Here is a 21,368-nt window from a genome sequence, read left to right as displayed (position 1 = left end):
ATCAACTCAGAATAGTGCATGCAATCAAATAATTGTCATAATTACTGATGAACTCCCAATGCACATCAACTGTGCAATTCTTCCAAGTTAGTGGCGATTTCGAGAATTTGCCAAAATCTGTTGCACATTCACAGACTGAATTTCCACACAGAGAAAGACTCTGTTTGTGTGCCAAAACACAGCCAAATGGACCAGGATCCCCTTGAAGGCTTAGCATACAAATGATGCTTATTTGAATGACTGCATTTAAAAACCCTCAGGACCCCGAGTGAATCAACAGTAATGCACTTCTTCATTCAGAATATGTGCCGGACCCCTCTTGGATGATTGGAGAGAGGGATCATGGGTAATTTAGTGTCATCTTGTCTTTTAACGTGTTTCGCATCTGTGTGCGGATTTAAAAATAATTCTTGAAGGATTTTTTTTTTCAGCATGTCAACGAGTATCTACAGCTGATGTTTTGGACCAACTTTCAGGCTCCTAACCTCGTTCATTTATTCATTTAACAGCAAATTACGATTTTACTCATCATATCCTGTCCTCTCTATATTCACATTTGAATAGAAGTGTCAAAAGACCACAATTGACAAGTACTTTCTAAGACAATGTGTTAATCGCACACAATATCAATCAATGTAAAACAAATCAGCAAAATACATTGGATGACCAGTGGCATGATGAGAGGCAAACGCACCTGACAGGAGCCCCTCGTGACTGGGCCGGTTTTAAGAGGACGGTGATTGTCGTGTCTGTCTCATTGAGAGGAGAGTCGGTCTCATATTCAGGCATGGATGGAGCTGCAGACAAAGAAAGAAAGGATGTAAAGAAAGCACATACTGTATAGCTCAGAAAACCTCATCACAAGTGACAAGGACAAATGGAAGAGAAACTGATGTCTAAAAAACTTTTATTAAAAGCCCTTTTTGTCTAAAAAGCCCTTTTGTTCAGATTATGTAACAGAAGCATGAATTAAGTGTATTTGCAAGTATAAAATGACTAATATTTATGAGTATACAATAGTGGCCAAAAGTGATATCCAGCCTAGGAAATGTGACATCTTCACGCTTTATTCAAATATTATATTTTAATATAAATTATTATGTAATAATATTAATAAAATGTTAAATGATTTTTGTAAGCATAATGCATAGTTGTGCTTGAAGTAAATTGCTTTATTTGTGATAATACAGTGAAACCTGCCAAATTGTGTGATATAATGTTTGGCCGGGCTGTCAAACTAAGAAATTCGGAACATATGCATGAACAAGAGAAAACCAATAAAATATTAATATCTGATTATGTTGTAGTGAATGTAGGCTTTTTCCTGTGATATTTTTGCTTTTCTATGCATTTGTTTTGCATATTAAAATAAAACCAGTAGCTTTTCAAAAAATATTTTTAGACAAGTACCTTAACCAAATTAGCGTTTGTTCTTCCTTCATATTTGAAAAACAAATACCCCCTCCAGACATGACTTTTGGCCACTACTGCATGAATGTCCACTGTAAGTACTGTACAACTTCTTGACTGTTTTTACAAACCAAGAGATGTGTCTACGTTGTTGTCTGTGGCAATCGACACCATGCTAGAGTTTAGAGTTTAGCTTGTTTTGAAGCCTGAACTCAGCTGCCATTCAAACCCACTATGTTTTAATATTATGTATAATTAGCATTCATGCTTTTGTAAAAACATGAATTTCACAGTATTTACTCCTATTAGAAAGCATAACGTTTGGAAGCCTGACTCAGAGGTCATTACAATGTAATCATACTGAAAATGTCACTCTCTCATTACAGTGTTTAGATTCAGTGAACAATACGGTTTTAATAAATGGTGTCTGGTGTGCTAAACAAATGCCACGTCATTATGAAACGGAACGAACTGACAGCCGCGGGCCACAGAAATTGGGCTGAACTTGTGGAGGATGTTGTTTACGATTCATGTTCTCATTATTCCGTTCACTTTACATTAACTGTATTCCAACGATATTTATGCCAATAACACAACACGCTAATGAGATTTTCGCTCCAGCAAAGCTTCTTTAAGATACAAGAAAAAGTCAAAATGACAAAACTAATTATGCAAATTTTAGAAATGCAAGTGATAATTAGGTAAGCAATCAAATGAAGCTTATTTAACCCCATCAGTTCATGTTCTCTGAAATAATTTCATACATTATCATCAGTCTGTCCGACGTGAATGCTCTATATCCATGAAGAACAAACGTCTGTCACATTAACTCAATTAAAATGGAACCTGAGGGTCTGTTTTACCATAATTGTGTATAATTATCACTTCACTGTTGGAAAATACCCAACAATCTGAGCTGAACATTTGCCTGAAACCCTCACCTGCGATCTTGGTGGCTATACGGGTGGTCACGGGTGGGCCGAAGCCTTTGTTCGTGCTGGCTTTCAAAGTAAAGTAGTATGTGGTGCCAGGATATAACCCAACGAAGAGATGATGGGTCTCATTTTGGAGTTTGAAGACCCGGCCACGTTGTGTTGTCAAATCTGCACTGGGGTCCAGGGAGCCAAGAGCCTTATAGGTGATCTAATGAAAGAGACAAGTCCATTCGATTATTACAATCACTTCATCAAGAGTCTTGGAGATGCAGTGGAGACAAAAGCATACATTCAAATGTATTGAAATTACAATTATGACATTATGTCGTTTCAAACCCAAATTACTTCTATACATTTTGGAGCAACAAGAGGCTGAGTTTTTCCTTTAAGCATTATTCTTCTTAATAACATCAAACTTTTGAAACACGGAGAGCAATTTAGCACTGAGCGCTTTTGTTTTGCTGGATCTCTTTCAGTTACTTTAAAAAAAACACTTTTACGTGGATCTGCTTCAAACATGTATATGTTGGAAAACAATATCCAGCAAAGAATTAACATGCCCCAAAACAATTACTAAACTAGGTTACAGATAACCATTTTCATGCTAAGACACCCATACGTCATATCTCAGAGGAGGCTGATGGAAATTGATGGTCACAGTGTATATGGGTAATCAAAACATTTTAGCCCTGACGTTTCACACTTCATAACTCCATTCCACAATTCAAATCAAATAAATTGACAGCTGGGTGCCTGGCAGGCCTGCTGCCTAAAAGCTTTTCATGCATAGTGGAGTGATTCAGAATGCCCTCTAAACACTCTAAACACACACACACACACACACACACATGCGCGCGAGCACGCGCTCGTGACTGCTCACTGACCACAGGCAACAAAAGAGTCAGGAGAAGCAAATCTGCACATTCAAACCAAATATCACTCCAGAAAATCCACACACACATACAGACACACACATGAGAGAAAGACGCAATGATGACATTTTTCAGATATCAAAATAAGACGACTTGTCATTCTAGTGATTCTGAAATTAAAAATAATAGCCATTATTTAATTTCCTTGCCATTTTTGGAGCTTGATGCCCCTAGAATATACACTACCACTATATACAGTGTGTATATTTAAAATATATAAGACATACAGTAACAGTATCCAAATATAGCTGCAAGCAGCAATCACCGGGGCCAAGCGCAAGCAAGACGACAAGACATGCCAAAGTGGCTGGGAGAGTGTGAGACCCACTGCAGCAAGGAGCAATTAAAGACATTTGAAGATGAATTTTGGCAAAATGGTTGAAAAATCACATACAATAACTAAAAATATGATTATCACTTTCGACCAATAGGTGGCGCAGTTACGAAACTGATGTGATGTGGTCAGAGTGAAGTGACAATGACACATACAAAGTTTGGTGTCAATATGTCAAGGCATTGCAGATATAAAGCCTGAATAGTCATTTTGGCATCATGCCTCAACTTTGCCACTGCGGTATACGAAAACGGTTTTGTCTATCGACACGAAATCCATAACTTTTACTCGGCACAGTCTGGAGATGACACGATCCGATTTTGGTGAAAATCGGACGTTCGGTCTAGGAGGAGTTCGAAAAAGTAGGTTTTAAAAGAAAATAAAGATGGCGGACAGGAACTTTGATTGACTATGGCAAAATTGGTATCTATGTTTTCAGCATAACCCAAGGAATCTATTGAGATCAGTGTCATTACTATAGGCAAATTTATTCAAAAGTTATTAGCATTTTTGGAAATTTCATTATAACTTTTGACCAAAAGGTGGCGCTGTCTCATAAATTTTTGAGTACTTTTAGGGCGTTGTACTGATGACCCATACTGAGTTTCGTAACGATACGTTCATGCGTTCATAAAATACAGCATTTTAGCACATAATTCAAAATGGCCGACAGCCAAAATGGCCGATATGGGAAAATTGGATATCAGTCGACTCAGCACGATGCCCTGAATCTAACGAGACCACTTTTGTGATTTTTGGACAAACCGTTCAGAAGTTATAAGCAAAAATATAAATTCTTCATATCTCCGGACCAGTAGGTGGCGCTGCGCCGAAACGCAGCATGTAGCCTCAGGTCATGCTTGTGATGACATGTACCAAATTTGGTCTGAATCCGATAAAGCGTTGTGGAGATACGGCCTTACGTCTGTTTTCGCAAGCGCTACGTAAAATTTATTTGCGCGGTATTCGAGAACGGTAATTCGAATCAACTTGATTTCCATAACTTTTTGTCGTCACAGTCTCAAGATGATCTGGTTCAATTTTCGTGAAATTCTGACCAACGGCCTAGGAGGAGTTCGAAAAAGTAGGTTTTTCGGAAAATTCAAAATGGCGGGAAAACTATTATGACGGAAAATGACGTCATAGGGTGCAGTCGAATCGTCATGAGCTCAGGAATCAGAGGAAAAAAGAATTTTGTTTCTAGCCCTTGTGGTTCAAAAGTTATTAGCATAAACATGAGTGAAACTTTGGACAGCTGGTGGCGCTAGAGGGAATGAGTTGGAGACTCCAAATTTGCTATGGTGATAATTCAGGCTGTCCTCTATCACTGTGCCAATTTGTATAAGTTTCCCGCAAACGGTTCTATAGGCTGCCATAGACGCCCAGTCGGAAAAAGAAAAAGAAGAAGAAGAAGAACGGGAACAGATACAATAGGTGCCCGCACCTTCAGTGCTTGGCCCCTAAATATAGGTTTTCCTTTTCAAGTATCAATTTAAACTTTCATGCTTGTTGTTTCAGTTCATGTCAAAGGATTGTTTATACTGGCACATTTTTATGCTTTCCAGTGGCATAGTTTTGATTTAATATGCTATCATGTTTCATGTTCGGACAGTAAATCACACAGTGCCACTGAGGTGTAGCGGAGCAGCCTGATGTAATATACTGCCAAACACAAGTTTACATGTTATGGATTATAAATCAGTCTTAATAGAGAATTACAGCCTGAATGTTGCTTTTTCAGCTGACAATTTACTCTACATGTGAACGGAAATGTTTAAACCCTCTTCATGCCTGTTTGGACAAACGGGTATTTCTCTTTCTCCCCGTTATAAACAGTGTGCTCAATTGAGAGTATTAACCTACTCTCAAACTCGATGACATGCTGTTGATTGCCACAGACTACAATTTTGACATATCTCTCAGTTGATAAAAACATTTAAAAAGTTGAAGGAGTCAGTTAGATACTTTCACAGGTTTTCCTTTAAATGAAAGGGCATTAGTGGTTGATGGCAGGCTAGGTGCTTTTAAAATATCATCTATTGCCTTTAGCATAGCTTCTGTGTAAATTTGTGCCCTTGTTCAGTGTTAATATACTCAGCCAACAGCGGGTCGTATTGTTCTTTACAGCTCAATGAAAAAGAAACTGTGAGTTGGCTGAAGGGTATTGTTCATGTAATATACAAGCAGCTGGATAATTCGGCTGTAAGCTGATGGTACTGTAGGTTGGTTGGTTGGATGGATGGATGGATGGATGGATGGATGGGACAATGTTATTTGACTGCAGATGTTATAGTATTTATGGCTGAAAGAGACAGTACAGTATACAGTATGTGTATTTTTCATCTTAAAAAGAGAACACTTGGTCACTTAATTTATTATATGTCATTAAAACAATGTGTCCTGCACAAAATATTCCAGTATTACGTATATTCCAGTCACTAAATTTAGGGAAAACAAACCCATACGAGCTCAAAGGCCACCATGGAGATCAATAGGCCTCCAATTACTCTATCACTTAAATGTCCTTATGGAGAAAAAAAACACAAGGGATGATCAATCCTGTAGAAGACTGAAAGTATGAAATGAATAGGTGAGGATGGGGGGATCTATCTCTTGTTCTCGTCTGTCCTCCCTCTCTCTTTTCAGACTCTGTTGTCAGGGGAGACAGGAAGTGTTGGCCAGGGGGCATTTGATGCCACGCGACAGGCTGCTAAAAGTGGCCTAATGCACTACTGAACGCACTGTGGCTCTCTGTTAAAAGAGCCGCTTGAGTTTAATTGACCACAGCTGATTTGAAAAGGGTTCATTTCCCAGTTCAGTATGGCAGCGGAGATGGGAATGCGAAGAAAACAGTCCTGTTTGTGGGAGATATTGGATTTATGGCTACTTTGCTTCAGCAATAAGGGGGAAAAAAAGAGAGAAATGCTGTTTCAAAACATAGTGAGCTGCCTTTTAAGGCTGAATTTTAAGGCATCATATGTGCACTTGCAACAATAAGGTTAAGTACGCTGCCTCTTAAGGTACTGTACCTTGTTTTGGCTAAATGCATTTTTATGCAAAATGCAAAGCTCAATAAATAATTACTAAATCATTATGTATAATTTAAAAAGTTGAGTATTATACCCATTATTTGTTTTTTGTATGTGTTTTATGCTTATTAGAGTATACCATGGCATTAGCAACATGCAGTTGTCTCAAGTCTTCTGAGTTGCTGCCTGTATAACTCGTTCCTTATCAGACATTTATGAGGAAAGTACATAGGCAGCTCACTTTGTTACAGGGATAAAGTCTATTGTGACAGTGTCATACAGTAGTATCCCTTTTGTCATGTATAAAATAACATTACAGTAACAAAAAGGGCACTCTAGGACAAAGACTAACTCGCAACCATATTTACATACATCTGTCACAGAGAAGTACATCAATGAAACTCAAAGCAATTAAACATCTAAAATTTATCCTGTATTGACATTCAACCCTTCAGAAAAGTTTGCAAGAACTTAAAATCCAAGGCAACAGTTATCAAGAGTTATACAAGCAGAAACGTGAAATGCAAAACTAAAAACCCATGCTGGATTGGTTAGTAATTCCTCGGCAGGAGCCTCCTTGAAGCTAGTCATCTCTTGAGATTTACAATTGGTAAACAGACATGCTGAGAACAGAATATTTAGTATTTTGTAAGTTTGAGGGTGAGTTTTGAGGGTTTGGGATGCCAGACAGAAACTAGGTTACACAACATTTGGTGTAGAAAATAATATTGCACTCAATTCTGCAGGCATAAAATAGAAAATCAAAAAAAGTATAGAAGAAAATACAGCACTATACAAATACTAGTAATATAATAGTAGTAACAGTCATGGGGGACAGAGTTCCAGTTCAAAATGTAAAGGATTTCCATATTTTATCCATCTAATAGATATGCTATGCAAATTTCATACACAAATAAAGTGGGATTCGGCATCTATGGTTAAAAATAAATAAAATAATGTCCCCAAGTCCCCCAGTGAATCTCTGCAAGTTCATCACTGCTTTTACATAAGGTTTAATGGTGAATAAATCTTAAAACAATGATAACAGACGAATCATTCAAATAATAGTGCAGCGTTTTTGTAACAAAAAAAGTGTACAACAATCGAAGAGAAATTTGTGAAAGATGTCTATAGACTTTGTGATACAAATTTCTATCCTCCTAAAAGTAAAAAGTACACATTACTTTCCATACTCAGAAAAAAGCAAAATGCACAATATACTCATGAATTTTGTGTTTTCTTGCTACTAAACCTCTGAATATCTTTCAAAGATGCCATAAACCTGAGTGACTACAGCTCACTGCATCAACCGAGTCCTTCTTCCCTGCCGACTACTAGCAATGATACACTAATGTCTGCTGTGCTGGACAAAACAAGAGCACTTAAATCTCACTGTCTCATGATACATGACAAACGGTAAATAAAACCCCCACTCTCAACATTAACCCAGATTTAGAGCTTCCTCCAGCGGTCTCACACATGCAGGACCGTGAGCCCATTAACCGAGTTTGTCTGCTCTAGAGAGCTAGGGGTTGCTGCTTCTCTTAACTCGAGTGCTTGCACCTCAACCGTTTATTGATGGAAATGAAAACAACACCATGACGTGAGGGGGGTGATGTGCACAGGGTTTCCTCTATCCAGTAAGGGCAGAACAGGCTGTTTATCTTCATCAGAGGTCAAAACTTTCCCCACTACATCAGCACACAGAACGACAGCTCTTTACTTTGACTTATTTAGAGACAAAAAAAAGAGATTTTTACTTAAAAAAAAAACTACTATGGTGGTACCGTGGTACATAAATGTCAAATGGCACTGAATTATAACTTTTATATACTGTAGTATTTACACTAGCATTCAAAAGTTTGAGATCAGTGTTATTTTTATATATTTTTTAAGTCTCATGCTCAGCAAGGCTGCATTTCTTTGATCAAAATTCTGTAAAAACAGTAATACTGAAAAATATTATTACAATTTAAAATAACAGTTTTTTAAATACAATTAATTTATGCAAAGCTGAATTTTCAGCATCATTACTCCAGTCTTCAGTGTCACATGATCCTTCAGAAATCATTCTAATATGCTGATTTGCTGCTCAAGAAACATTTATGATTATTATTAATGTTGAAAACTGAATGTTGAATTTTTTGTTGTGCAAATCACATTTTTTTCAGAATTCTTTGATGTGAATAGAAAAGTTCAACAGAACAGCATTTGTATGAAATAGAAATCTTTGTAACATTATAAATATCTTTACTGTCACATCCTTGCTGAATAAAAGCATTACCTTGTTTTGCTGACCCTAAACAGCAGTGTACATTCTAAGAATACTATGCATTTACCTAAAAATCATGAATTACTGTACCATGGTATCATGACCCTTACAAAGAAGTATGTACATTTATGGTATCTAATGGTAAGACTATGGTTCTTTGAAATATACAACATTACTGAAATTAATGTGCCATATTTTTTAAACGGTACTCCATGGTACTTTTAAGAATATCATGATGCTATCATGCTAGATGTCTAAAATACCATAGTACTGGGGTGCTTTTTTGTAAGTAGTGAAAAAGGCCATGGTATAATACCATGGTACATTTCGTCACATTTTTGTTGATGAATATTCACAATGCATAATACATGATGCTTCATGTAAAGGTTATAACACAATGGTAAATTTTTGTTAGTGCAGTATAACTTAAAATACAATGTTAAACTATACTACAATGGTGCAAAAAACATGGTATGATAGATATGGTGCACTCAAGAAATATTTCTGTTTCCACATAAATAACAGTAGCCGCAGAGAGTGTCAATATCCCTGTCCATCACTTCTCCAAAGAAAAAACCATCAGACATGTTCTCTCTGTAAACAAGGTGGGTGTTTTGTTTCCATGTAACTCTAGACAGTAAGCCATCAACGGCATATGAGACACAGCGGAGGGGGAAAGACATCACGTCATCGCAAACTCACAACATGTCACGCAAGTTAAACAAAACAGAGATCAAGAATTAAAAACCTGGCGTGTGTAGAAATGTTCCGCTATTTACTCTTCCTCATTTGCATGGAGATAAAGAAAAATAAAGAAGCAGGAGGACAAAAGACACCTTCCTTTTACACAACTCAGAGTTGATTAAGGAGCTGTTGAGGATCTTCTCTGTCTGACGTTCCCTGCGCCTTTCATGCACACTCTTATTTTGTCAGCAAAGCAATTAATTTCTGAAAGGCTTTGATGGTTTGATAACAGGAGGCTGTTGTGCAGAGAAATGAAGGGAGAGGAAACATACAGAGAGGGGGGGATTGATCAAAAGTATAGATTTTGATGCAGGACACATCTCAGGTACTCATAAACTTATCTATCTATCTATCTATCCATCCATCCATCCATCCATCCATCCATCCATCCATCTATCTATCTATCTATCTATCTATCTATCTATCTATCTATCTATCTATCTATCTATCTATCTATCTATCTATCTATCTATCTATCTATCTATCCATCCATCCATCCATCCATCCATCCATCCATCCATCCATCTATCTAATATGCTTAATATATACAGTATTTTTATACATTATACAGTAATTAAAGCAATACATATTCATATGGTTTACTATATAGTGCATTTGATGATATATAATACTACATGTGAAGAATGTTTAAAATATTAAGGTATATATTAAATATATATACTATATAAAAATATTAAAATATCATATACAGTATATTGCAAATAATATTTCACACTATCAAAAAAAAAAAAAAAAAACAGTATACATTTGTAATGTTTTTGTTTTTGGTACTATTTTTTGCACCTCTCTTTTATTTCCTTCTTTGCGAGTCCAAACTTTTCTAAAGCTGTGAAGCAAGAAACTTGCTTGCCACAAACAGGGTCTTTTTGTGACCCTTCCGCTGCATTCATCTCCGCACCTTCCCTTTCCTGCCTCTGAGCTCTTTGTCCTAAGTCTAATTTGTCTGAATCACTAAAAGCGAGGAGAGGAGGCATACGACTGCTCAGATCTCCAGGATAATTCTATTGGACGCTTCTAATTAAATCAATGAGGGCTATTATAGCAATTATCCGGCCAAATGGGACTGCATTGTGTCCGCTCGATACATTTAGTAAATTCTGTCAATCTTCTTATCACCAAGATGGCACATGCAGTAACCCCATTTTAATGATGCACCTGAATATTCGCAATGTCTCGCATGTGGTTTCTCTTCCTCATCAAATCAAAGAGATTGTGAGGCTCTTTTGTGCCTCCAGCCCACTCAAACACACACACATTAAAGCACAATCTGGCCATAATTTGTTTTTGTCATGCAGTGACTTCATTTCTCTGCTTGCAATGTGCATTACAATAAATATACATGTACACATAAGGCTGTCCAACAAAATTTCCTGCAACAGAAAATAACTTTTACCAAAACGTATACTGCTACCTGATTTTACCACAGAAATACACAAATAAAGATAAACTGTTCTTACTAACTGTGTTAAAAAAAATCAATAACTGTATAGCCTAACTTACTTATAAAAACTTCTATTGCAGTGTAAACCCTAACGCTCAAAATAATTAATTGGTAATTAATAGGACAAACTTAAATTAAACTAATTAGTTCAATCAAATTAACTTTTATGAGTATTTAGCACTTTCTTTTTCTTTCAAGTTCACAGAACTGATATATTTTAAGTAAATTGAACTGTTTCATTATTTTGAGTTTTAAGAAATTATTTCTTTTAATTTAGACAAACTTAAGTTTAACTGAATCGGCTGGGATGTCTATTTCTATGTCTACTTTGCCAATGTCACTCGAAAGGGAGAGTAAATGCTAAAATTAAGTGTAATATAATGTTTTTTTTGTGTGTGCAAGATTAATGTTAAGTGGGGGATTTAGTGATTAATGTTTTGTTATGCTAATTTAGAATAATTTCTGTTAATGTTGGTTTTAGGATAGTTACCATCATGGTGACAAGTGGTACATGCAGATTAATTTGAGAGCAAATATATAAAGATTTATATTGCTGCACTCATACAGCAAGTGCTTCTGTATAATATACTATTGTTAACATGTTGACAAATTAGTATGTAAGCAATCTAGATTATTAAAGCTAGCTAAGGTTATACTAATAAAAGTGTTCACATTGATGTCAAGTCAAGTCAAGTTTTATTTATAGAGCACAAGTTTAACACAACCGTAGTTGATCCAAAGTGTTTTACAGTACAATAAAATAAATCAATTAGAAAAAACACGAACGTTTTTAAGTTAAATGTATGAATTAGTGTACTCAAACATTTCAAGTTAAGAACAAGTAAAAAATTTAAATCTGCCAGTTCTGCTCACTTAAACTTTGAATTTCTTAACTTAAAAAAAAAAGATTGCCATACATTTTTTGAGTTTTGCCAACTTATTTGGGTTTACAGTGTAGTACAAGTTAGATTGTGTGTCAATATGACAAAAAAAAAAAAAACATTTGAGTCGCTCAAAACCTTCACCTCTGCTGTATAGAAGCAAATAGAATAATATAAAATATATATATTTAACATTTCCTCACCTCATAGAGAGTAATGACTCCATTAGTTTCATTCGGGGCCTTCCATTGCATGAAGATTTTCTCCTCGTATGGGCCTGTCTGAACGGACTCCGTAGGAATGGGGCCAGGAACTAGTGTAGACACACAAACACACATTTAGCATTCGAGGTTACATTTACAAATGTTTAGTCAACAGTATTATATCTATAATTCAAACACTCAACCATTACATCAACACCGTGATACAAAACGTGATTGCTTTGAGAACAGAGGTGACGTAGGGTGACAGAAATGGCTTCTGTTGCTGGGTAAAAGGTAAAGTGAGGCGAGCAGAGATTGGCTGACTAAAGAAGTAAAACTATGTCAAACACACCTCAGCCGCAATATTCGAAGTGTGAATTGTAACAGCTTTGCTACCCTTCAGTACCGAGAGGTGTTAACAAGTGCTACGAGTACCACTGCGCGCATTTGCGTGTGTCTATTTGCATATTTTGTGCGCACGTCCCCTCTGGCACACATTGCAAGTTTTCCAAATATATTCTTGCTAGAACATCATTAACACCCTAAAAACCTGTTTTCAAGATGTCATCATCCATACACAGCTTCATCCTGCTCTCATAAGCCAGCATAGCATTTTCAAAGATGCTACTGTATGACTTGACAATTTTATAAATCAACATGCAAATGTGCTAATTTGTGACAGTTTTAGCCCATACATTAACTTGAGGCTACTGTAGTTGTCTTGGTTAGTGTCTTTAACTTCTGTTAGCGATGACACACTAATGAGTCAGACTGTTCATGATGGTGTGTGTAAAAAGAGCTAATGACTTAGCTAAAAAGCCGTTTAGTCCAACTTAGCAGCCCTATAGCGCTGTTGTTTGCTTTGCACTTAGTCGTGGCTAATTGGGAGGGCAGATTAAAGAGATGAGCGAAGCAAAGCCGCAACGGGGCGAACGGGAGAGACGCCTCGGGCACAAACAGATTAGCTGGCGGTCATCTTGAGCGGCAAAAAAAGAACTAAAACATCTATTGTTCATGCAGCATTTCATTTACACAGAAACAACACAGAAACGTAAATCTTTGTCACCATCATTGCTCGGCAAGCACGGCTAATTCCTCGAGGAAAAGCTAATCTAGCTGTACTTTTATTTTGGAAATCTTTTTTTATTTCACAAAAGACAAAGTTTCTTCGATCTCATGATGTTTGCCCTTAATCATAATTTAAAGCTAAATAGTCTTTGGCATTTATTCTTCAATGGGAAAAGCTTCAAATGCAAACATTTTTTCTGTGAGGGATTCAACTGAGATCTGAGAGGATGCATTCTTAAAACATACAATCATTCCACAAAATTATGATTTATGCAATAATGGCATTTTCATCCAAAAGTTTTACCATTACTGAACAACATTTATTGTGCATATGAATTTGGTTCAATATTGATTGATTTAACTAAATTATTAGTAGCAGAAATAACTTTCCTGAACTAATCACCTGAGAACAACTGCAACAAACATATTGTACTATAAAAATGATATGGATATAAAAAAAATCAGAGTGAATACAGATAATTTGTCAATGGAAATCTCACTTATGCCGAAAAACAGAAAGTTTCTATTTACCTCACTGAAAGGATATCATCTCATTTCATTTTATCTGTTTAATTCTAAGTTCCTCTTCAAAACGTAGCGAGGTTGAGATATTTGCCCTCAATAGCTATTACAAGCTGAATAGTCACTGGCATTTATGCTTCAATGAGAAAAGAATTGAGCTAATCAAAGAAAAGGTGAAAAACACTCTCTCACTGAGGTGCTGATGTCAGATATTGTACTGCAAAGTGAGGCCAGTTCAATTATATTTCCAACAATTCTTCAAATAGCTTGATTGGGCACTAGCCAACAAGCATATTAAATCACTGTTACAATGAAATATAATTAGATCCAGTCCTCCGTCCACTGTCTTTTCCACTATATAACCATGCCTGTGCCTGGAATGCTACTTTACATATTAATCCAGCTGATTAGCTTTCCGTGGGGAGACTATGAGTGATGTTTCATTAAGTTTGAGGTGCAAAAAACCATTTGTTCCCATTTTATGCTTGCCCCTCTCAAGATACAAACACCTTTTAAAAGGTTTCGTAATTGTCACACGTTCCATTTTGTTTCTGAATCTTACTGATAATTTTCATCTCTGAATAAATCACGCTCGCTCTTTTCCTGTTTATGCTTGTTTACGGGTAAGCAGGTTTCAGTACGTACAGGGTTCGGCGTTGTTGTTGGCCTTATAAGGTGAAAATTGTCTGCCGTCCTCATGTTAATTTCACCCTCCTTCAATTATCACCATATAAGGTTACACAGAGAGACACAACAGCTTCACTATTGATATGTTGCAGCTGTCTGTCAATTTGCTAACACAAAGGACAGCAATTATAGGTTTTCATATGCAAAAATACATAAAAAAGGGAAAACATCAGTGCGGCAGACAAGAGCAGATACTGAATAACCAAAAGAGTTCTATCCATATCAAAACAGACTCATCAGAACATGAAAATGAAAATCTGAAAGACCATGAGATGAGCTTGAATTAAACGCAATAACCTAATAATCTAAGGCCTGACAACAGGCTTTATTTCACATGGTTTTATAGCACAGCATTAAAAACAAGCTGGGAGAAATTAACTGTAAATGGAGGCTGAGCGCTTCCCTCTGGGAAATTTTCAAATTAAGCGCTGCAAGCAAACCTTCCCTCCGTCTGAGAAACATTGTGTCTCTTCACAGACTGTGAAGCTTTAACATGCTCCACGTTTGGGATTTCCTTTTAACTGCAACACATCAATGGAACAGATGGATTAAAGGAGGATGGCTTTCATCATCTTTGTTTCATATTTGTTGCTTTTCTTTAGGAAGAGCAGGGCAATGCTATGGTCTGACAATTCTGTTTCCATTTACTTCTCTGAGTGGATCTGACTTCTATACAGAAGTGTAGTGATTCCCAAATACACAATGCAGACAATCTAGTATCCTACAAACACTTTCACAGTGAGCATTACAACTACTGAGATCTAAGAGGATGCATTATTAAAACATGAAAATCATATCCATTATATCTAATATAATAATAATAATAAATGTTTCTAGATCATTAGAATTATTTCTGAAGGATTATGTGACACTGGAGACGATTTTATTATTTATATATTATTTCGAATTTTAATAATATTTCATAATATTACTGTTTCTACTGTATTTTTCATTTTAAAAAAATGCAGTCTTGGTGAGCATAAGGCACTTTTTTTAAAACATAAAAAATCTTAAACTTCAAACATTTGAATGGTAATGTACATATATGTAAATAATCAAGCTAGCTATACAGGCAACTACCTGTAAAACTTACAATTATTCACACTTGACCACAGCCAAAATCTAAACTAAACTTAAAAAACAAAAAAATTCTCTAAGGAATAAATGTTGCCAATTAATCTGCATAAACTATATGTGTGATACCGTTTATACACACATACAGTTTTATAAGCGATTAAACAACCCCAGAAGAAAGTGTGGATCTCCTCCACTAATTACAAAAATTACATCCCTGAGATTATAGTTTAATAAAAGGCAAAAAGCTGCTTTTTTATTTTAGAATATCTCTAGTGAGATTAGTCTTTTGTTGTCACTAAAAACAGTACTCTTGGATTTCTTTGTTCTTATCATATGTCCCAATGCTCTTATAACATACAGAAAGACAGTTAAAAGCAGTAAGACTCCCTCTCTCTTAGGCTATAAATGAAACAAAATACAGAATTTGCCATCTTTTAAATCACTTTTGGCAAACTAAGTTTAGTTTGGCAAACTAAGTTAATTTTCAAACACCACACACACGTAAGATGTTTTGAATGACCACTATTGAAGAGTACTTCCCAAAAGATTTCCATTTCCATCCCTGCACTTTAAAAAGCTTCAGAATTGCATTCAGCCGTAAAGAACATGTGAGCGCTCCAAGACAAAGACTTGAAAAAGACCCTTCAGTCCTCAAGAACCAGAGGTAAGAGTCATTCATTAAAACGTGGATAATTGAAATAATAGGCTGGGATTATTGAATTTTTCCCATTTTCGCATTTAGGATGTGGAAAGTTCCACGACTGTCAACATTATGTATAACAGCGGAGTCCCTGATGCAAAATATTGGCTATATGAAAGGATGTTTTAGCCATAATAGCTGTTCACTGTACAAAGAAATATTAACCTCCAGCCTTTCTGTACATGTGCCATTCTTCCAGCGAAGGTTAGTGGTTAATTCACTTATTCTTGTTTTATTCAAATATCTAGTGAGATTGAATAAGCAGTGTTAATCATTTCTGTACCCAACAAACCTCCATTTAAAATGTTCCTCAAACAACCTTCAAGTAAAAAGACATCAATTCAATGAGAAATAAACAATCAATGTATTTATAATGCTTACAATTATGCCTCTCTTCTGGGACTTTTTCTAATAAGGCTAAACCAGTGTTTTTGGTATTAAAAAGCTATGCTATTCATGCTATTCAATTTCAAATATAGTTGTTTTGAGAGTTTTGCTGTCAGTATACATGAATCTTGAATCTTGTAATAATGAAATAATGAAAATCTGTAATAATGAAATAATGACCAATAAACTGTATAATTGTTGTGTCTAGCAATCGATTTCTTACCAGCTGTGTTTCTGTCATGTTTCTCATAGCACTCCATGGTCTCTTTCTTTTCAAAATATAAAATAATTTCTTCTTTAATCAAATTTAAACTAAATTTAGTTATTTATTTAGTAGCCATGGTAATGTTCAGTCAGGTCTACTTTTATAACTTATTTTAAATGAAATGAACCATGTGAACCATGCAAACTTGATTAGTGCATTTATAATTTGTTTAATTTGTAATGAGAAAAATAATAATTTGGATGTTTGTTTGCTTATCTGTGAGCTAAAGTTGACAGCATTGACAGCAACACTAAATTTAATAATTTGTATGCATACTATAAAATACTCATATTACTTTTCCTTAACATTTACAAAAAAAAGAATATAAAAGTTAAATCAGGTTCTGGCGTAAACACCTCAATTTACAACCGGATGGACAATTTGGCATTTTGTGTTGTCCATCTGCTTAAGGGTGATGGTTTCAGAAATGAAGTCATAAGTGATCATCAGTAATGTGATTACTGTTCAGACACAGTAATTAGCAAAGTAATCTCATTACAAACTGGAAAAGTCATGCTGCAAATTATGAAGGGTTTGGTGGGTCTAACCCCCCTTTACTAAAGCCTGAATCCCACAGGAAGTAAACATAAAAGGTTTCACATCTGACAACATCTATCCGATTCCACCATCTTGCTTAATCAAGCTCACCGTCTTCCTCTGTCTGCTTGACGATCTCCTCGCTCTCCTTGCTGCCCTCAGGGTTGGCCAGCACCAGCCGCAGTCTGACCGTCACGAAAGGCCTGAGTCCCCTCAGAGTGTAATGAGAGGAGGTCGGTATCAGCTCCTCAGCGGCAAACTCCTGCTGGTTGAACACATACTGGTACTGGACGGTCAGGTTAAAACTGTGGCAGCGTGTCACCGCATATCCAAAGGTCTCCCACTGCAGGGTCAGCTGACGGGCACGGATGTCCACAACGTTCACGTTCTGGGGGCCGTTGACTGGATCTGTGGGGAGAAACAGGAAGGAAAGGGAAGATCAGAGATACATTTGACAGGAAATTTTGATTACAAGGTCATCTTGACATTGAGACAATATACCAGAACAATCATCAGAAGAGATATGTTTCCTCTTTTGCTTGTTCCATACTCCATAATGTACATTTTCTATGTAATACATGTGCACGACATTTCAAACGTTTTGGGGTTGGTAATATTTTTTAGTCTCTTATGCTTACCAAGGCTGTAATTATTTGATCAAAAATACAGTTAAAACTGATGTTGTAAAATATTATTACAATTTAAAATAACTTTCCATTTAAATATTATTTTAAATTTGATTTATTTCTCTGATGTCAAAGCTCCATCATTACTCTTTGTCACATGATCCTTCAGAAATAATTCTAATTTGCTTATTTGGTGCTCAATAAACATTTCTTATTTTTATCAATGTTGAAAACAGTTCTGCTTAATATCTTTTTTTGTGGAAACCGTGATAGAAGTTGACAGAAGAACATAATTTGTTCGACATAAAATTTGGTTTGTGACAGTGAACTTATTAAATATTATCATCGCATGGTTTTATGAAATACTTAATTCTGACTGGTCAATTGTTGCATTTTGCAGTCAAATATTTCTATACAATCCTGCTCATACAAAAAAAAAAAATTCAACTGCAATCAATATTTCATGTCCAATATTTTAGGTAAGTAGCCATGTGGTTAGTGAGATAATAGACAGGAAAGAGTCACAAACAAACCATAATAACTGCCTTTACAGCATTATATATATATATATATATATATATATATATATATATATATATATATATATATAGCTCAGCATTACTTGGACAACATGCTCTTTAGATGTTGTCAAAGACCTTTAAAAAACAGTTACAGAGGAGCACCACTTTTATAATAATCAAAATTGCAAGAATTTTGAACAAATAAATACTAAAACTAAGCATTACAACTATCCTCTGCTGTATATGAGATCCTAGAACAATATTAAGCACTGAAACAAACAGTATCAGAGACTCGCCAGTGGATCCAGTGCGCTTGTTGGACAAAATCTCTCACACTAAGTCCTCTAGATTAGAAGCAAAGCATAAAAGAGGCAGGCGACTGGTTTTTGACTTTGGCCTTGGACGAATCTTAAGGGAGCCGAATGTGAAAGGGAGTTTTAACGTCTTAAGATAGTTTACATCATGGCTGCTCTCTTAGGGCGCTTTCATTCTCAAAGTTCTTAGAGTTCCTGTGTGCAGAGCAATTTGAGCAATGTGAGAACTGTGTCACGTCTAGGGCAGACATCAGCGTTTTTCAGATTCGACGGCTCACTCATCAGTGGTTCCTACACATGGGAGGCTTAGACTTACGAAGTTTGAACTGAATTGTGTTCAGTTGCATTGTGTTCAATATCAAGCAAAAGACAGATTGGTAGGGAAGTCGAGAGAAAAAAGATCCATAACTGCTTTGTTGTCTGTACCTAATAATAAACGGGAAGCCAAAGCCTCATTTTAGATCCTCTGTGGTACATTTGCACAGTTGCTTAACTCTTTTGCTTAATCTTAGCTGAGCAAATTACAGAAAATTCAACAACAAATGACCCAAAATCCCAAATCCTTTGTTCCTGAAGGCCAGATTACAGCAGCTAATCTATTAATCAGAGTTGGTTCTTATCTAAAGGTGTCATCTAAGCAGATTTGAGACAGTAAATCCTACGTGGCTAAGCCTCACTAGAATGGCTATAAATGCAGAGACATATGTCCGATCGAGCAATGTTTAGGCTCTCGGCCAGCAAGGGTCCATGCCCAACATGTAGCCCCCCGTCGAGGGGAGGTGTCGGGGATTTGCCTGGTGGACAGGTGCAGGGTAACAGTATCACCATTAATCTGACAGAAAGAGGTGAATGTGTGAGAGCATTAGCAACACGCTAATGCTAGGCTGCGGGGTACGCCGTGGTGCCATAGGTGGGCTTTTGGAGCCTGGATGAAGTTTAGCAAGGGGAGATGCTGATGGATGGCGAGCGTATAGGGTCATTAATCGCAGACGTTGGGGAGAATTGCATAAGAGAAATCAATCTTCAGTACTGCTGCTGCGCTGCTTTGGCGCGATCTCTTCAGACCCAAACGCCCTGCAACATTTATCACACCTCCACCATCCCTCTTGCTCTCTCTGGAACGAGAGAGGAAACTGCAAGCAATAAACATATCAATAGGTGTCCACCATACCCAGATGCGTGGGGTTTATAAACTGAGATATTCAGATGAGGGGAAAACAGAGGCAGGGAATGAACAACAGCACAAAAACAACAACTGTGAAAAATGAAATAAAACAAAATGCTTCTCATTCGCCATAATGAAATTATATATCGCCCTCTGCTTTCTAGATATTATCAGCATACAGCTTTGAAAACGACATGATGGCCCATTTTAATTTTTCTAAAATAAAAGCATTTTAAAAGCATTTGCTGTATAAAACGAATGGAAACAATAGCAGTTAAAAATATACATATAAAATGAAAGCATCATAAAAATGAAAATGTTAATAACATTTAAAATAAAATTAATAAAAAATAAAACTATTTATATGATAAAATAAAATAATAATAATAATAATAAAAAATGTAACAATCATTTACTTAATTATTTAAAAAATAATTAATACCCCTTTATAAATGTTTTTTAGATTAATTAAATAAAAATAAAAAATACTAAATTATAACAATATATATTATAACAGGTTTACATGCATCAAAAGGTAAAAAAAAACACTTTCATTTTCTCATAGTATACATTGCACATCACCACATTTTTTCAATTATTCTCAAACAACTCGTTGGATGAATCAGTCTCTCTAAATCCCTCCTTTCTGCGAGCTACTCTGCTCTGATTGGCCAGACGTGATTGGTATATTCCTAAAGCTTAGTGATTGTACACACCCTAAAGACAATAACGATAGTGTCGATCTTACCTTATCAATCCTAGCGCGAGTCCGATGATGAAACATTGGAAGAACTAAAGAACTGGTCATTCAACCTGAACCTCTATCACAAGGACGACTTGAGCAGGACGCTTCTCAACGATACACTACTCAGTCTGAGTAATTCCTCACAATCAGCATTAAGTGTATGTCCATCAACAAACCAATGTGTATATTTCAAATGTATTGCGGTGCACATGCAGGAGCTGTATCATTAACAGCGCATACGTTAGCCCATGCACTAACGTGAATGTCTGAATGACTAATGTAACATTAAAGTTTGCAAAACAAATCTTGCTCCATCCTTTATCTTTACTCAAGTAGTGAGAACGACAGACAATCTGCATTACCGGTAATAGACAAAGCATTAGGTAATAGTGGCCCACAGCTGATTAGCATTAACTATTTCGGTAAGACCGTAATAACGGGAGTTAGCCGGTTAGCTGGAAACTTAAACAACATAAAACTGCAAATTTTGAACACCTGGTACTTACAGGTTGTGATTCTGAGGAGCAAGCAGGTCCAAATAAACTGGGTACT

The 21,368-nt window shown here is 36.1% G+C and overlaps 1 protein-coding gene across 13 annotated transcripts in view; it reads right to left on the bottom strand.

The window, feature by feature from the left end:
- The window catches only part of ptprt (protein tyrosine phosphatase receptor type T), a 228,363-nt gene that overhangs the window by 90,021 nt on the left and 116,974 nt on the right, over positions 1–21,368 (bottom strand). For all 13 annotated transcript variants that reach the window (XM_079628114.1, XM_079628109.1, XM_079628115.1 and 10 more), the window contains exons 8-11: positions 17,557–17,853; positions 12,203–12,312; positions 2,352–2,553; positions 695–797 (exon numbers count right to left, since the gene is read on the bottom strand). In XM_079628114.1, the coding sequence (XP_079484240.1) occupies positions 695–797; positions 2,352–2,553; positions 12,203–12,312; positions 17,557–17,853 (712 nt within the window). The remainder of the gene's footprint in view (positions 1–694; positions 798–2,351; positions 2,554–12,202; positions 12,313–17,556; positions 17,854–21,368) is intronic.

The sequence above is a fragment of the Phoxinus phoxinus genome (assembly GCF_949152265.1).
Source record: "Phoxinus phoxinus genome assembly, chromosome: 11".
NCBI classification, from domain to species: domain Eukaryota; kingdom Metazoa; phylum Chordata; class Actinopteri; order Cypriniformes; family Leuciscidae; genus Phoxinus; species Phoxinus phoxinus.
This window is presented reverse-complemented; position numbering and strand designations above follow the sequence as displayed.